Raw genomic sequence first — 14,976 nt, 5'->3', positions numbered from 1 at the left:
TTACCAGCAACCATTAGCCTGCAAACCCGCACAAGGTCTATCAGAAACGCTATTCTTTGTACGACTTCTCATTTCAGCTCGTCATTTCAGACATGCCAAACTCCGCTTCAGAAGTCCTGACTCCCACAGAAATTCCAAAAATACACTTCGATTCGCATAAACACACCTGTGATCAAAAGACTCGTTAACAACTCTAACATCGTACCTTTTAATACTAAATTTACTTTGCACACAATCTAAAATACACGTCTTTCATTGCAACATTCCATTTCAAAACGTGCACGACACGAACCAACGAGCAAATAAAACCACTGCAGTGAAAGAGTAAGTTTCAACGTCAAAAGGGTTGCCATACAAACAACATCGTCCCCAAAACCATTGCAGAACACACAATCGTGCCAAAAACTAGCACAGAACACATATCGCCACATTCGGCCACCTGAAGGCGCATATAAGAGTAATACCAATTTCTTTGTTCCATCTAAAGAAGGTCTTTAAGGTAAAAGGCCCAGCAAAGTCAACACCTATTTTATTAACTATTCTTGAAATAGTAATTCAAGCTGATCTGCCATTATTTATTGGGAACCTTTTGCATTTACCTTCAAGCAGATTATAGATTTATGCAATAATTTTCTTAAATATTCTTAGCCCTGACTATCCAGAATCTTGTTCTGAAGAAAGGAAGAATTTCTTCTGCACCTATATGAAACACAAAACATGATAATGATTAATAAGAATATAATGTAAAAATATTCGGTGTTTCTGAGAAAGTCCTAGTGAAGACATTTTTAAACATGCGCTAACTTATAATATTCTTTCAGAGTCCCAAAATGGATGCAGATTTACAAGGGTGTGTGGCAAGGGTTTTCCCTTTTTTAAACAATGAATTTGTTCAGAAAAGGCTGTTGTGTGAACTTTTTTAAAATGCACATCAAGGCATGAGAAAGTTCTTCACTTGATGAGCAGTCAATAACTTCATGATGTTTTGCATTTTCAACCAAGTGTAGACACCAAGCAGACATTCTTTGATCTTTGATGGGTGCTACTTTGCTAGACGGTTGCACGGATTTTTGGCGATTTACGTTGGCGCAATTGTTGGCGCGATTTTTACAAACGTCAGCCATCTTGAAAAACGCATAGTAAAGTATTCAAAACTTAAAAAATAAATAAATAAATATCGTTAGAAATAATGGATTAATTTTTTTGTTGAAAATGTCGTTTTTTAAGATGGCAGGCAAGTGTAAATAAATACATTTACTATGAGTATAAAATACTAAAGTAAGGTTATTATTACCTTCATATAGCAAAGAAGAGAATAAAAACACCGCTATAAAAACATTGGGCCAACGTTTAATTAGATTAAAATATTACTGAAATTGAATATCGAATTAAAAACCATCATACCAACATTTAAAAGAATTAGAATATTATTAAATTCAAATACTTTAAAATATGTTATATAGAATATAATTAACATTAAAACATATGGACAATAATTATCTCAGCAATTTCTGAAAATAGTGTATTAATTTTTTTAACAAAAATTGAAGTATACAATTATAAAATAAACGAAAAATATGTACTTACATTTTTTTGAGTGTTTAACCTGTTGTTTATTGATAAGTACCACAAAAAAAATCAGAATCATAATTTAGATAACATCTTTGAAGACATCTTTGAAGGAATTCGAAGATATAAATTAAATTTTAAAATGGCGCAGAAATGCACAAATTCTCGGTAACCAATCAGGGAGCTGATTACAGCTCGTTAATGCACAAATATTCTATAACCAATCAGAGAGCTTATTACATCACAGCTAGAATTAAAATTATTTAAAAATTCATACATAATAAAATCATTTTTTTAAAAAAATGCAAAATTAAATTGTATTTAAATATTTAAGAGCCATAAAAATTGTTTAAAACATTAGATTAAATTTATACATATTAAAACGAATTACTTTTAAAGTAAGGTGACGTCATTGATTACATCATCCACAACATAAAATATGATAAACAATAAAATTTTTATTTCAAATAAAAATGCAAAATTAAATTGATTTTTAATATTTAAAAGCCATAAATAATATTTTAAACACGGAATTTATGCACAATAAAACACACTATTTTTTAAATAAAATAACAACAAAGTATCGGTTACCATAAATAACTTATCCAGCAATGGGTTTACCATAAGTTGTATTACTCGCCAAAGGAAAATCGCCAAAATCCGTGCAACCATCTACCAAAGTAGCACCCTTTGATGAATGAAGAGCAGTTATGAATAATATCAAGATAATATAATCCTTGTACAAATGCACCGAGTTCATTGGGCACATCCTTCAGTTCTCGTAAATAGAGTTTTCTATTCTGTGCAGGTGCTATGTTGCAAGATTTGAATTCTGCTTTCTCATGCAAAATTAGATCAGCAACTTTCAGTTGTATTTGCATCCCTTGAAAGCAAATCATCAGGATTATTTTTTGAACTGACATGCCTCCAGCATTCAATTTCTGTAAGTTCTTGGATTGTAATAACACAATTTTTTACAAATACTTTTAGTGGAAGTAGTGGTTTTGTGATCCAAGCCAAAACATTTTTTTTTAGTATGTGTAGAGGAACACTTGATTGGTGTTAATATTTAGAGTATACTTTGGTTTAACTGGTTTTGCTAACAGCACAAAGTTACATATTTTTAAGCATGGAATAGTCAATTCCTTCACAAGACAATTCCTGATTCTCTGTAAAGAAGACTTGTTCTGATGAAAGGAAGAATTCCTTCTGCACCTTTAATTTCTCCCTTGCTGTTCACAAAATGAAGGTAAATTAAGGCCCTATATGCTTCCTTTGTGGCATCGGAAAAACCATGAAGTTCGTTGTAAATAAATTCGTTGGACACACAATGCATTATTTTAATCCTCTTGTGTTCTAACAAATGTTTACAAATAGTTTCCCATTTTTCTTTTTCTTGATGTGGCAGTTCCTCATTCAAATGAAATTTCATCTGATATAAGTTTCGAATGGATTTTTTAACTTGTGTGATTAAGCAGAACCAAAGGGTAAAAAATTTGAGCAATTTTAGACAAAACTGAACATTTTGTTGGAAGCTTCAAACCACAAGATGCATTAAAACAAAAGTTTTCTTTCTTTCGCTCTCATCTTAACCCAAGTTTTCTTTCTTTCGCTCTCATCTTAACCCAAGTGTTCTTACTATGTTGTTACTAGTTTCAGCAAAGTCTTCCTTATAATTGGGTCATACCCTCCCCATTTAACATCCTAATTAATTGTTGTTGCAATTCAAGTACAGTAGCCAGATCATCTGCACCTGTTAATATGGTGTCCATATAGAAATCAGACAGTATAGCAGTTGCAGCCAGTGAAATGATGTTCTTTTTCATTAAGGGCTAATTCTTTTAATATTCTAGTGGCCAAGAATGGGTGCATGCAGTGCCATAAGTAACAGTCATCAATTGAAATAATTTATTATTTTCAGTAGAATTTCCATAATATACACTGTAAATTTCTTTGTTCATAATTTACTTGAATTTGCCTATACTCTTTTGTATGTCAGCAACAAAAGCTGTTTTACACTTATGAAACCTTAAAAGAATCAAAATTAAGTCCTCTTGAATGATATAACCCCAATTATTCAATGAAACTGCATTGGACAAAGACCCTGATGCATTGAAGGTAGTTTTGTTGTGGTGCCATCTCCCCTGAATACCCCATAATGAGGCATAACATAATAATTTTAATTAATATACAATTTCCTGCATATGTCCTAAGCTTTTATATTGATACATAAAATTAAAGTGTTTTAAATTCAACCAATTCCAATTCACCAAATCAAATCAGTACCATTAAGAGCAAATCAGAGTCTTAATTTCCCCTTAATGGTAAATTCACAGTATATTTTCCTTTAATTTTATCCCTGCAATACGTTTCACAAAAGATCTTTTCTTATTCAGTTTCCTCATCTTGTAAACTAGGTGTATCTTCAATGGCTTCTAAGTTCCAAAATCGTTTAACACTTCTTTTGAATTCTTCTAAGTGTGAAACAAAACCACAATGTTTTTCTTTTTATGCATCCTTCACAGCTCTGCCAAATATATAGCCAAACACAGTTTCTTTTGCTTTCAGTGAGTTTGTAACATGAATTGCATCAGCCGTTAAAATATCAATATATATTTCAGCTCCAATTAATACATCTGCTTTGCGACGCTTTTAGAAATTAAGACCCGTTAAATAATAATATTTCCAGAAATGTGAATTTCCGAAATATCTGTCTGAGCTGCTGGCATTAAATCAGTGATCTTAAGTAAAATCCAGAAATTTAGTGATGCAGAAAATGTTTTTCCCACATTTGAAATTAATGCCATTATTTCATTTTTTCTACTAATATGTTTGCCAGCTAAACTCAAAATTGAAATGACCACCTTACTTTGTTTCAAACCAAGACTGTTTGTGAGATTTATGGATATCTCTGATATTCGACTTCCACAATCGAGCCTTAATCAAACATCAATTTTTATCTTTTGTGTATAACATAGCAGTAGGCAAAACTACATTTTTATATTTTGTTGCATAACAAAATGAGATAGATTGTATAACTGCGTCTGCATTTTCATTACCAGTTTCTTTACAGTTAGTATCCACCGAATCTCAAATCTCAGTTTGCTTGGCCTGGGTTACCAAGTCTGAGAGAAGCAAATAGAGGCACCATTTAACTTAGATAGAATTAAATAGAATTCTGTGTTCTGTACAGAAGATAGTAATGGGATTTCAACTTACGAAATTTATATGCATATTTTTTTTTTTTTTTTTTTTTTTTTTTCAGCTTAACTGATTTGATTGTAAGAAGCAGTTAATGCTAAGTTTTTGCTTTTTAACCAAATCAAATCTTTGAATAGGATCCATATTCAAAAGAAAATAACAGTTATACAGTTGATAAGATGATTTTTTACACAAATTACATAATTCATTTTTTGAATGTAAAACAAAAATTTCACTTTCTTTTGTAAATGTGGAGTTTTTGTTAATAATAAATTTTGCCCTAATAAATTTTGATGCAAAAATTGTCATGGAAAGTTTATGATATGGTGCAAAAAGACAAAACTGCTCTGTAAGGTCTGAAAAATATTCATAGTGCAATAAAGGCAAAATATAGTTCAACTATAGGGATATCCAAATGTTTTATGGATTTCTGCTTTTGAAAAATAAAGGTAAGGTTAAAAAGGTTAATGTTTTAAAACATTTTATATCATCTTCCTTCATCAGTGATTAAACATCACATCTTGTGCCATCCCAATGTCTTGTTTTTATTTCACAGAAATATGGTTAAACTATTAAGTTAATTTAATTCATTATATCTCGAAAATTATGTATGTGTTAGAATAGAATTTAATAGTAATATAGTTTGTCATTTTTAATAATGTTATGAATTATTATTCTTATTATTGTACAAAATAAAATCTTATCTTTATTATATAGTGATTGTACGGTGGGGATTTGGAGGTTGAAGAATAGCAATGATTTTTCTCCAGATAATGAATTTCCAGATTCATGAAAATTTAAACTTTTCTTCCCAATGCTGTAGATTGTACCAAAGAAAATCTCCAGTCTTTATTAGAATTACGTCAATACTGTGATTGTGTCAATATTTTCTGGTAGTTAATTATTTTTAATGTATTTGTGGAACTACCAGTTGTGTGCAGCTTGGTTGTGCTTCCTCTTTTATTTGGAAAGACAGAAAATTCATATATTGGTTTTATTCCTGTATAAAGTGTATTAGATTATTAATTGTTCATGCATTAATCACATTTCTATTTTAAATATTAGAATCATTAAATTAGCTCTCACTATTCATATTTTATATCAACATTTATGTTATTTCATATATTCTCCACTTGTGTAACATAGATTTACATTTATTGTATTCTTTAATGTTAGGTAATGGGAATTGTAAAAATAAGATGTTTATTTTTGTAGATACCTGTGAAAAATTATTTATTTTATATGTGTTTCCTATTTTATTTATAATGAAAAATGTTTTATTTTATACCAAACATTATTACATATTTGCCATGTTTTCATGGGTTATTATTATCATTTAGCATCTAAATTTGTTTTTAACTATTTGCAATGAAAGTTGCATCCAATTCCATTGAAATATTTTTCTCTGGATGTTTTGTTTTACATTCCAATTAGAAGTTTTAAAATTTTCAGCAGCATAAAGAAAATGTTTAGTTTTATATAGGGTGTGTCAATGTTTACTATGTGATGTAATTGCTGAGTTTCATTCCAAATTGTGTTCTCAGTACATTATTTTAGCATAAACATTCCAAAAATTTAATTTTTATTTTCAACATTTTTAAGTCGTATTTTTCAGTATAATAAATAATTCATTGCTATAAGAAATATGGTCACATGTGTTCAAAATGCTAGTCTGTACATGAATATTATGTTAACAACCTCTGCTTTTTATAACATATTTGCAGTGAAATAGTGCATACCTTAATAGCATTTTTAATCATGACTTTTTTATTTTTATGTAATTAGTGGTTACCATATTACTACATAAATGCTAACTACTAATTACGTAATTAAAAATCATTAAAGTTTCATTTCAATTTTGTATACATTCAATATATAAATTTTACAAAATTCAGAGCCATTTAATGTCTTTCTTTTACTATGCATAAAATTTGTTCCCCCTTTTTTTTTTTTTTTTTTTTTCATTCAACTGTTAAAACTTTTCCATTTTTCTATGTGGAGTGAATTTTACAACAAGATAAAATAATTTTAATGAAAGTCTCTTAAATGGGGGTATTTGCTTTTCAATCATAAAATGAAGAGAGGTCATTCCATCTTATAAAAATTTAGTTTGCATAATATCAGAATTTTCATAGTTTTTATCCCTGCTATTATTATTATTTTACTTTATAAGCTTGTGCAAAGTAATTTTTCTATTAGTGTAAAAAATGTCTGAAAATATTTTTGTAATTAATACATTAGTTATAATTACATGAAATGATATTGTTGGCATTAACTTTTAAAAAGATATTGATGCTGAAAAATTTTCAGTCTTGCATGAACATGGTTGTATTTTGTATTTCTGCTTTAAATTGGTATATCATTTCCTGTATTCTGTGATATTTTTTTAATTATTATTTTATGTGTTATAGATGTATGCTTTATGTGTTGTTTTATAGTAGTTTTATGACCAATTCACACTTTGAGCTTTATTTTATATTAATTTGTTCAACAGTATTTTTATAAGCATAGTTTTCTATTTTGATTTTATTGTAGGAATGCCATCTATTACAGCTGTTTTTATTAAAATTTACATAAATGACAATTATTTTTAAAGTTTGCAAAAATTTTTGTAAACAGCGTACATTATGTCTGTTACAACATTCTCCAGAATAATAAAAAAAGTTTCCTCTTAGAAATCTAGCATAAGTAATCCTCTTATTGATTAAAAACTTCAGCATTTAATTGATACCAGAGTCCAAAGAAATCCTTTTTGTTTTATGATAGTAGTATAATGATGGTTAGCAAAATACTGTGGTATGCATAAAAAAAAGAGGGAAAAAATAATTATTATATATTGGAATAAAATTCAGGCTGCCTTCCTCAAAGAAAAAAATGTGAATTTTGTTATAGTGATAATTAGAAGTTTAATAGTAAGAGGGGGGAACCTAATACATGTTTATAATTTGAATTTTTAGTTTGCTTTATTTGTACATGTATTAATAATGAAATTTAGATATTTTTAAGAGGATAGTCTTTTCCCAACGTTATTTATAGCATCTGTTAGTAGATGGCATTTCTGTTCAAGGAAAATATATGCTGCCCATCTTAAGAAACTACCTCTATCCTTTTTTCATAATACAGCAGTAATATAGTTCAGAGTTGTACTATTTCAGTATTTAATTAAATATATTAAAATGTTTCTTACATAAATGCTGATTTTGATGTAAGTTTATTCCTTCATTAAAAGCTCTTTATTCTTATATTGTAGTATTGTTAAAAAAAAATTGTTTCTGGATATGTTATTTTAACATTGTTGACAGCTTCATACTGTTAAAATTTTAGTGCAACATTCCTTAAACATACATAATAATGATGGCAATATTATTTGTTGTCTCTAGCACTCAAAGTGCACTTTAATGTAAATGTATTTTTCACACTGTAAATGAAAGCACCAGCTTTTGTTACTTAAAATATTTTCCTTAATGATAAAGTGAAATCTCAGAGAGGAGGAATTATGCTTGGTAAACAGTATGTGGGAATTTATTCTTGAGTTTAACTTTTTAGTACTATTCAAGGTTTTTAAATTTTGCTATAATTAAAAATGCATAATATAAGTATCCATGCACTGCAAATATTAGATTATTATTAAGAAGGAGTTTGCCTCATAAGTTTTAATAATCATCTTGTAATTAATAATATGAATAGAATATGTTATGTGGAATATCTATATAACAGTTTAGTTGATAGATAAACTATAATATAAATTCGTTTTTAAAAAATAATTAATATACATAATTTAAATGTTTATTTATTATATGAGTAATTCAAATAAGTATTTAGTCCTCCATTATACCATCATTTTATGAAGTTTGATACATTAATTTTCATATGTGCAGAGTAATTATATTATATAGTGCATTTACTTGTGTTACTTCATATATAAGATATTTATTCCAAAAAATTCTATGTTCTCAGAAGTAGTGTGAGCCATAGGATAATCTTCATGCTGCATTGCTTCATGCATATTTTTTTTAACTTCTATATAATTTAAACATATTGTAATGAAATTTAAAAACTTTTAAATGCTTATTGATGCCTATTTGATATCAAAATCCCCCACCAAATTGATTTTTTTAATTCAAAAATAAAATCACATTTAATCAAAGAATATATTTATTGCATATTATAGATTGATAATTATTTATTTTTAACCAAGATTTCAAACTTCTCAATAAGTAATGTTTCCATATTTATACAAATTATATATAATCTCCATTTTCAAATCTTTATAGTTTCATTAATAAATAATCCACTGATTGCAAAACTAATATATTTCCACAAGTTTATTAGTTTTGCTATTAGAATAACAAGTTTTTCCTTTCTCTGAAATAATCCTGTTTTTCATAGTCTATCCCTATTTTCAAGTATATGTGTGTATGTAAGTTGTTAAAAAGTTGAATCAAAATCATTGAAGTATGTAATTTTTTTCTGTATAATAATCTAGCTGTTATATTGAGTTCAATGAAATATTTAATTAATCTAAATTTAGCACCATTATGTAAATTTAGTTTTCACTGTATCTATGCTTGTAGTTTAAAAGAAAAAGAATCAGCAGTTCATAACATTAGCATAATCAGAAAATAATTTAAGTAGGCAGCATGTCCTCCCCCCAAGAGGCTAAGACATGCTGTTATATAAAGAATGATTTTTAAGTCAGTATATCAAGTTTTAGAAGAAATATGTTATTGTATTTTTCTTCATACCTAAGCAACCAAATAAAGTCAAAGTCCCTGCATATAATTTGGTTGATTTCTTGGCTTGCTTTTTTTTTTTTTTTTTTTTTGGAGGGGATGGTAATTTGGCATTAGCAGCACTGTCTCAAGAAGGCTGTGCTGTCAAACTTTAAATTGTAGCTGTATGTGGTTCAAAAACATTAATTGCAATTTTGAATATTTTAATGCATTTGGCAACATCCTGCATTTTTAAGCTTGTTTGGTCTTCCTTTCTATTTTCTTTTATTATCTCCAAATTATTTGAAATTTATTAATAGAAAAATGTAATTTTTTAAAATTGTATATCAGCAAGCATGGCCTGAACAAAAAATACACTATGACCAATATGGTCTGAATGCAAAATGTATTGTCAAAACATCTTGGCACCTTTCTGAGGTGATGCTATTAACCCTCTGAATGTGGGATCTGTGAATAATATGTTCTTTTTTTAAGCTGAATATACATGGGGAATGTTCTTACCACATCAGCAGAAACTGGTATTTTAACTGCAGTTGGTTTTGCAAGAAGAAAATGTATGGATTTTTTTAAATTGGTTTTATGAATGTTGAACCTGTAGCCAGATGGTTAATAGTAAAGTTTTTAGTTTATTGTTTGAATTGTTTTCAAACTCATATATTATTTTAAATTACTATTATATTACGTTTATTAATAATTGTATTGGAAACTATTTCTTTGGATCACAATGTTGATCTACAAAATAAGGATCAGGAAGGATAAATGTAATCTTATAGTGATATTTTTTCTACTTTTTATGTAAGATTTAAATGTAGGTTACATTCAAAATAATTAATAATATGTATTTTCCAGTTTCATTTTAATAGATCAAATAGCAAAAATTATATAAATAAAATGGAACTATTAGAGTTAATTATTAATTTTATACTTTAATGCTCCTTTTTTTTTTATTAATTTTGCATGAAATTCAAATTAGTTGTTCAGATTTACAGTTTTTTTTTTTTTTTTTTTTTTTTTTAAAGAAACTGTCATGTTTATATTATTTCAAAAACAGTTAAGAAAATGAAACAAATGTGAATGAAGGTAAATTTTTAAATTTAAAATTATTTGGTAAATTTGCTTTAGGTATATTTACTTAAAGAATATTACCTAGTCTGGCATATGTGTGAAAATAGGTTACATATAGGACACATTTAATTATATTCAACCTAATTAATTTCACTATCATCAAACAATCCTGTTACTGGCCTATCTTATTATGAATGACAACAGTCATTAACATAAGTGACCTATATGAACACTTGACAATATAAAAAAGAAACTGATTAAGTTAGGCCTCCACTTCAAACAATCCTGTTACTGGCCTATCTTATTATGAATGACAACAGTCATTAACATAAGTGACCTATATGAACACTTGACAATATAAAAAAGAAACTGATTAAGTTAGGCCTCCACTTCAGTGGTGAGAGGTGATATTTTTAAGCAAATAACTGCTATATGACTTACTTGCCACACACATTTCTGTGAATTAATGGCATGTATATTTCATCTAGGCAGTATTTTTAAGTTTGTGCAATATTCTTAGTTAATTGTTGCTAATGTTAGCATGATCTATAGATTAGTAGACATGATTGAATCAAAAATATTTATATTAAATTATAAAATAGAAGCTTGCTAAGTGAATGTAACCACTTAATACAATGTATTTCCGTCATTCAGAGTTAGTGTTTCAAAAATATCATTTTGTGCAAATACAATTAATTTTTATAAGACTTTTTGGTTTATTTTCATCTAGTGGTTTCTAGTTTTTGGTATTTTCCTCTTAATTTGTCTTATTGTTATTTTTTCTTATGTTTACATTTGTGTAAACTGATCTTTTAATCCATTTGCTTTGAATGACAGAAATTCAATGTGTTAAACACATAGCTGTTAATTTAACAAGCTATTTGCAGTTTAATACATTGTAAAAAAGCTTCGTTATTTAATTTTTCTCAGCTTTATTTCTGTGTAAAATTATATATATAATTAATAATGTCAATAATTATTATGAATGAAATATTTTAATATTTTTAAAGTTGTACATATTTCTCATAAAAAATAGAGTGATTGATATATTGCAACTTAAACAATACTATTAATTACTTTAAAATACTTGGTTATTTTAACAGACGCTTGTTAAGTATTTTTACATGTAAGTATTAGTACTGTGAAATATAGTTAAGAAATTTAAACATGCTAGATTATTGCATAAGACTATTAAATGAGCAGTTTTTATCACTTCACTCAATGAGTAATTTATATCCTTTGATACTATTAGTTGTCATTTGATTTTTTTATTGAGTATTCCAAGATAAGAACTAATACTTAATAATACTTTCATTTAGTGAATAGAATACTGCTAGTTTAACTGGAGTAAATTACCAATATATTAAAAGAGTATCTGATATTTGAAATTTTATTATAAAAATTAGTCATATTATGGTTTTGATAACTTTTATAATTTGTCCTAAAATATAAATCATCAATTTTTCAGATCTATAATTTAAAATAACGGTACAAATGATAGTATTGGCTCCAACTAAAATTTTGTAGAATGAAGCAAATTTTGTTTTATTATTATGCATCTTGCATTTCATATTAGAAATACTTTCCACAAATACAGAATGTGTATATTCTGAATGTAGCTCTCAATATCTCAAGATTCACATAATTGAAAAGAAAGACTAAAATAATCAGTTTAAATTATCTGGGGGGGGAGTTTTATGTATCACAAAAATTTATATATATGTAGAATATGTCTAAATTTATGAAATATTACATATAAGCCTTTTGCCATTATTGAAAATACTCATGTATATATAGAATATTAATTGTAATAAAAAAGATGATTAAAATTAGTTTTATTTTCAATTATTACAAAAAAAATATAAATTTTGTTTGGCTTTTATTTTGTAATCATCTCATTTTCATCTATACAAGTTCACTAAATGGGATATTATAATTACTGTATTGTCAAGCTGTGTTATAGTGTTAAAGAGTAAACTGCATAGTAATTTCTCCACTCAGGGGTAATGATTCTTAATCTGTTTAATATAATCTAGGTATATAAAAATTATAATAGGCATGGAAAAACATAGGAATAAAAAAGACAGTAATTCTAAAGTAAGAATTACTGTCTTTTTTATTCTTATGTTTTTCCATGCCTATTATAATTTTTATATACCTAGATTATATTGATTACAGTAAAGCAATCAAGAGCCATCTTGGAAAGATACCTTTCAACAGAAACATATTTTTTAACTTCCATTTTATATTGTTATGGTAGAAAACTATGAACTACCAGAAATATAACTTAGGATAAAACTACCAGTATATATTATTTCATTTATGTGACTGCTTACTTGAAAGCTGAAAAGTCCTCCTTGTTCTTGAAATTGTTAATGTTTTAATATATTCAAAAATTCATAATATTATTTTAGTGTATTTTCATCATTTTGGTACATTTAAAGTGTTCATGTTTTCTTAGTTAATAATTTGAAACTATGAAATTTACATATTGGAAAAAAGAATTCTCATTAGATTTAATTTAATGAATTCTTTTTCAATTAGAACAATTTGGAATTTTACAAACATTTTGATGTAAATGGATTATTCATAGTATATTCAAGATACTGAGAGTTTACTGTGCGTAAAATTGATTGTCTCCAATCATTTCATTTAAAATAAGCAGACACATACATTAGTTTGAATCATTTTGAGCATTTTTACCTCTTCTGAACTCATGGCATTATACTTGCTATCAAATTTACCAGAAAAATTTGTAGTTGTTATATAAAATGTTAATCATGCACATAGAGATTCCAAAACTAATAAATCCTTGTTATTAATATATTTATACTATTCTGTTTATATTATGATCATTAAAACAAAATCGTACAAAATAAGCCTTTTGCCATTATTGAAAATACTCATGTATATATAGAATAGTAATTTAGTATGGAAACTGTGAAAATGTTATGTGCATAAGACTGTTTAACATATTTTATAGTTGTCATATTTTTCTTCAGTCTACCTAGAATACAGTACTGCTTGAAAAGAGTTAATTTTTTAGAGTTATCTATATAAAATTTCATATTATTGAGGTAAAATGCAGAATTACATCAGATGCATAGAAATTAAAATTTCAAAATGCTTTTTTTTTGTATTAAATAATAGGTGCTGAAAATTTATATTAGTGTGTTAATATAGAATTGAAAAAACAGATATTATACAACTAAATTGCTTCAACTATTTCAAGCTTGTAAGAAAGGTGAATGATTTATATTTGTGACAATCTGGTGTTTTTTATAAACTTATGCTTATTTAAATGTAAATAGTTATTAGTTGCTTTAGAGAAATAAATCATTTTTTTCACTTGAATAGTCTTTTCATTTGTGTGTTCGTTGTTTATAAATCATCATTTTTTCAGATCTAGAATCTAAAACAATGGTACAAATGATAACATTGTTCCGAACTCAAATTTTACAGAATGAAGCAAATTTTGCTTTATTATTATTATACATCTTGAATTCCATAACAGAAATGCTTTCCACAAATACAGAATGTGTATGTGCTGCATGTATAGTCTATATATAAAATTTAAGGATAATAAGTTCAGAGATATAAAACATGGTGTAAGTTTAAAACTGTTTGATACTTCACAATGTTAAACCATTCAAATATTATAATTCAAAAACTTATGTGAAAGGAAAATTCCAGTAGTTTTACATCATTAAAATATTACGTTAAAAAAATCTGATGTGGACATCACACCACTTCCTTCCTATTAAATTATACACATTTTTTGCTGCACTTCATTTAAACTCCAATTATTCTAATTTAATTAACCAATCAATCAAGGCACATTAAAAATGACAAACATTTGCAAGTCAAATTCCTTTTTTTCAATAACGAGCATAAAACTTACCAGATATAAGTATAGGAACTGGGAGACTGCATTTAGTTAGATTTCTTATTTGTCCAAAATTAAATTTTTTTTAACTCGAAGGGGCAATTTGCCCAGAAGGGCTATTAATTTCGTTTTAGCATTTTGCGTCGTTCACTATAAAAAGCGTTTCACTTTTCAAATTGTTGCCACCAAATATTAGAACTCTGCATTATGTTTAAAGAAATTAAATAATGACGAATCTGTGCGAATGTATGTATGTATGTATGTTTCTCGCATTGTGAAAAAACAACGGTACCCTAGACACATCAATCTTGAATAACATAGTCCTCCACTCGAATATGGGCCTCTGGAAGCCTGAATTTAGAATTTGTTTTATTATCTGTTTCATATTTTGTAAAACTGTAACGAATTTTTGATTAATGAACGCAATGATTTCAAAGCGAGCAATGACAACACAGTATATAGGGGGGGGAAATATTTTTATCTCAAGCATGCGAGACTGTTTCAGAAATTCTAAAGATATCC

At 27.1% G+C, this 14,976-nt stretch overlaps 1 protein-coding gene across 2 annotated transcripts in view; it reads left to right on the top strand.

Annotated features, from left to right (window-relative positions):
• Positions 1-13,922, top strand: part of LOC118200349 (kinesin-like protein KIF21A) — a 156,750-nt gene extending 142,828 nt beyond the window's left edge. For both annotated transcript variants that reach the window (XM_085824243.1, XM_035372309.2), the window contains exon 37: positions 5,488-13,922. In XM_085824243.1, the coding sequence (XP_085680369.1) occupies positions 5,488-5,563 (76 nt within the window). In that variant the 3' untranslated portion in view covers positions 5,564-13,922. The remainder of the gene's footprint in view (positions 1-5,487) is intronic.
• The last annotated feature ends 1,054 nt before the right edge of the window (positions 13,923-14,976 follow it).

Source organism: Stegodyphus dumicola, chromosome 9 (genome assembly GCF_044657685.1).
Source record: "Stegodyphus dumicola isolate Sdum_Otavi_A_Nest chromosome 9, ASM4465768v1".
Taxonomy (NCBI): Eukaryota; Metazoa; Arthropoda; class Arachnida; order Araneae; family Eresidae; genus Stegodyphus; species Stegodyphus dumicola.
The sequence above is the reverse complement of the archived record's forward strand: the minus strand, read 5'-3'. Positions and strand labels throughout refer to the sequence as shown.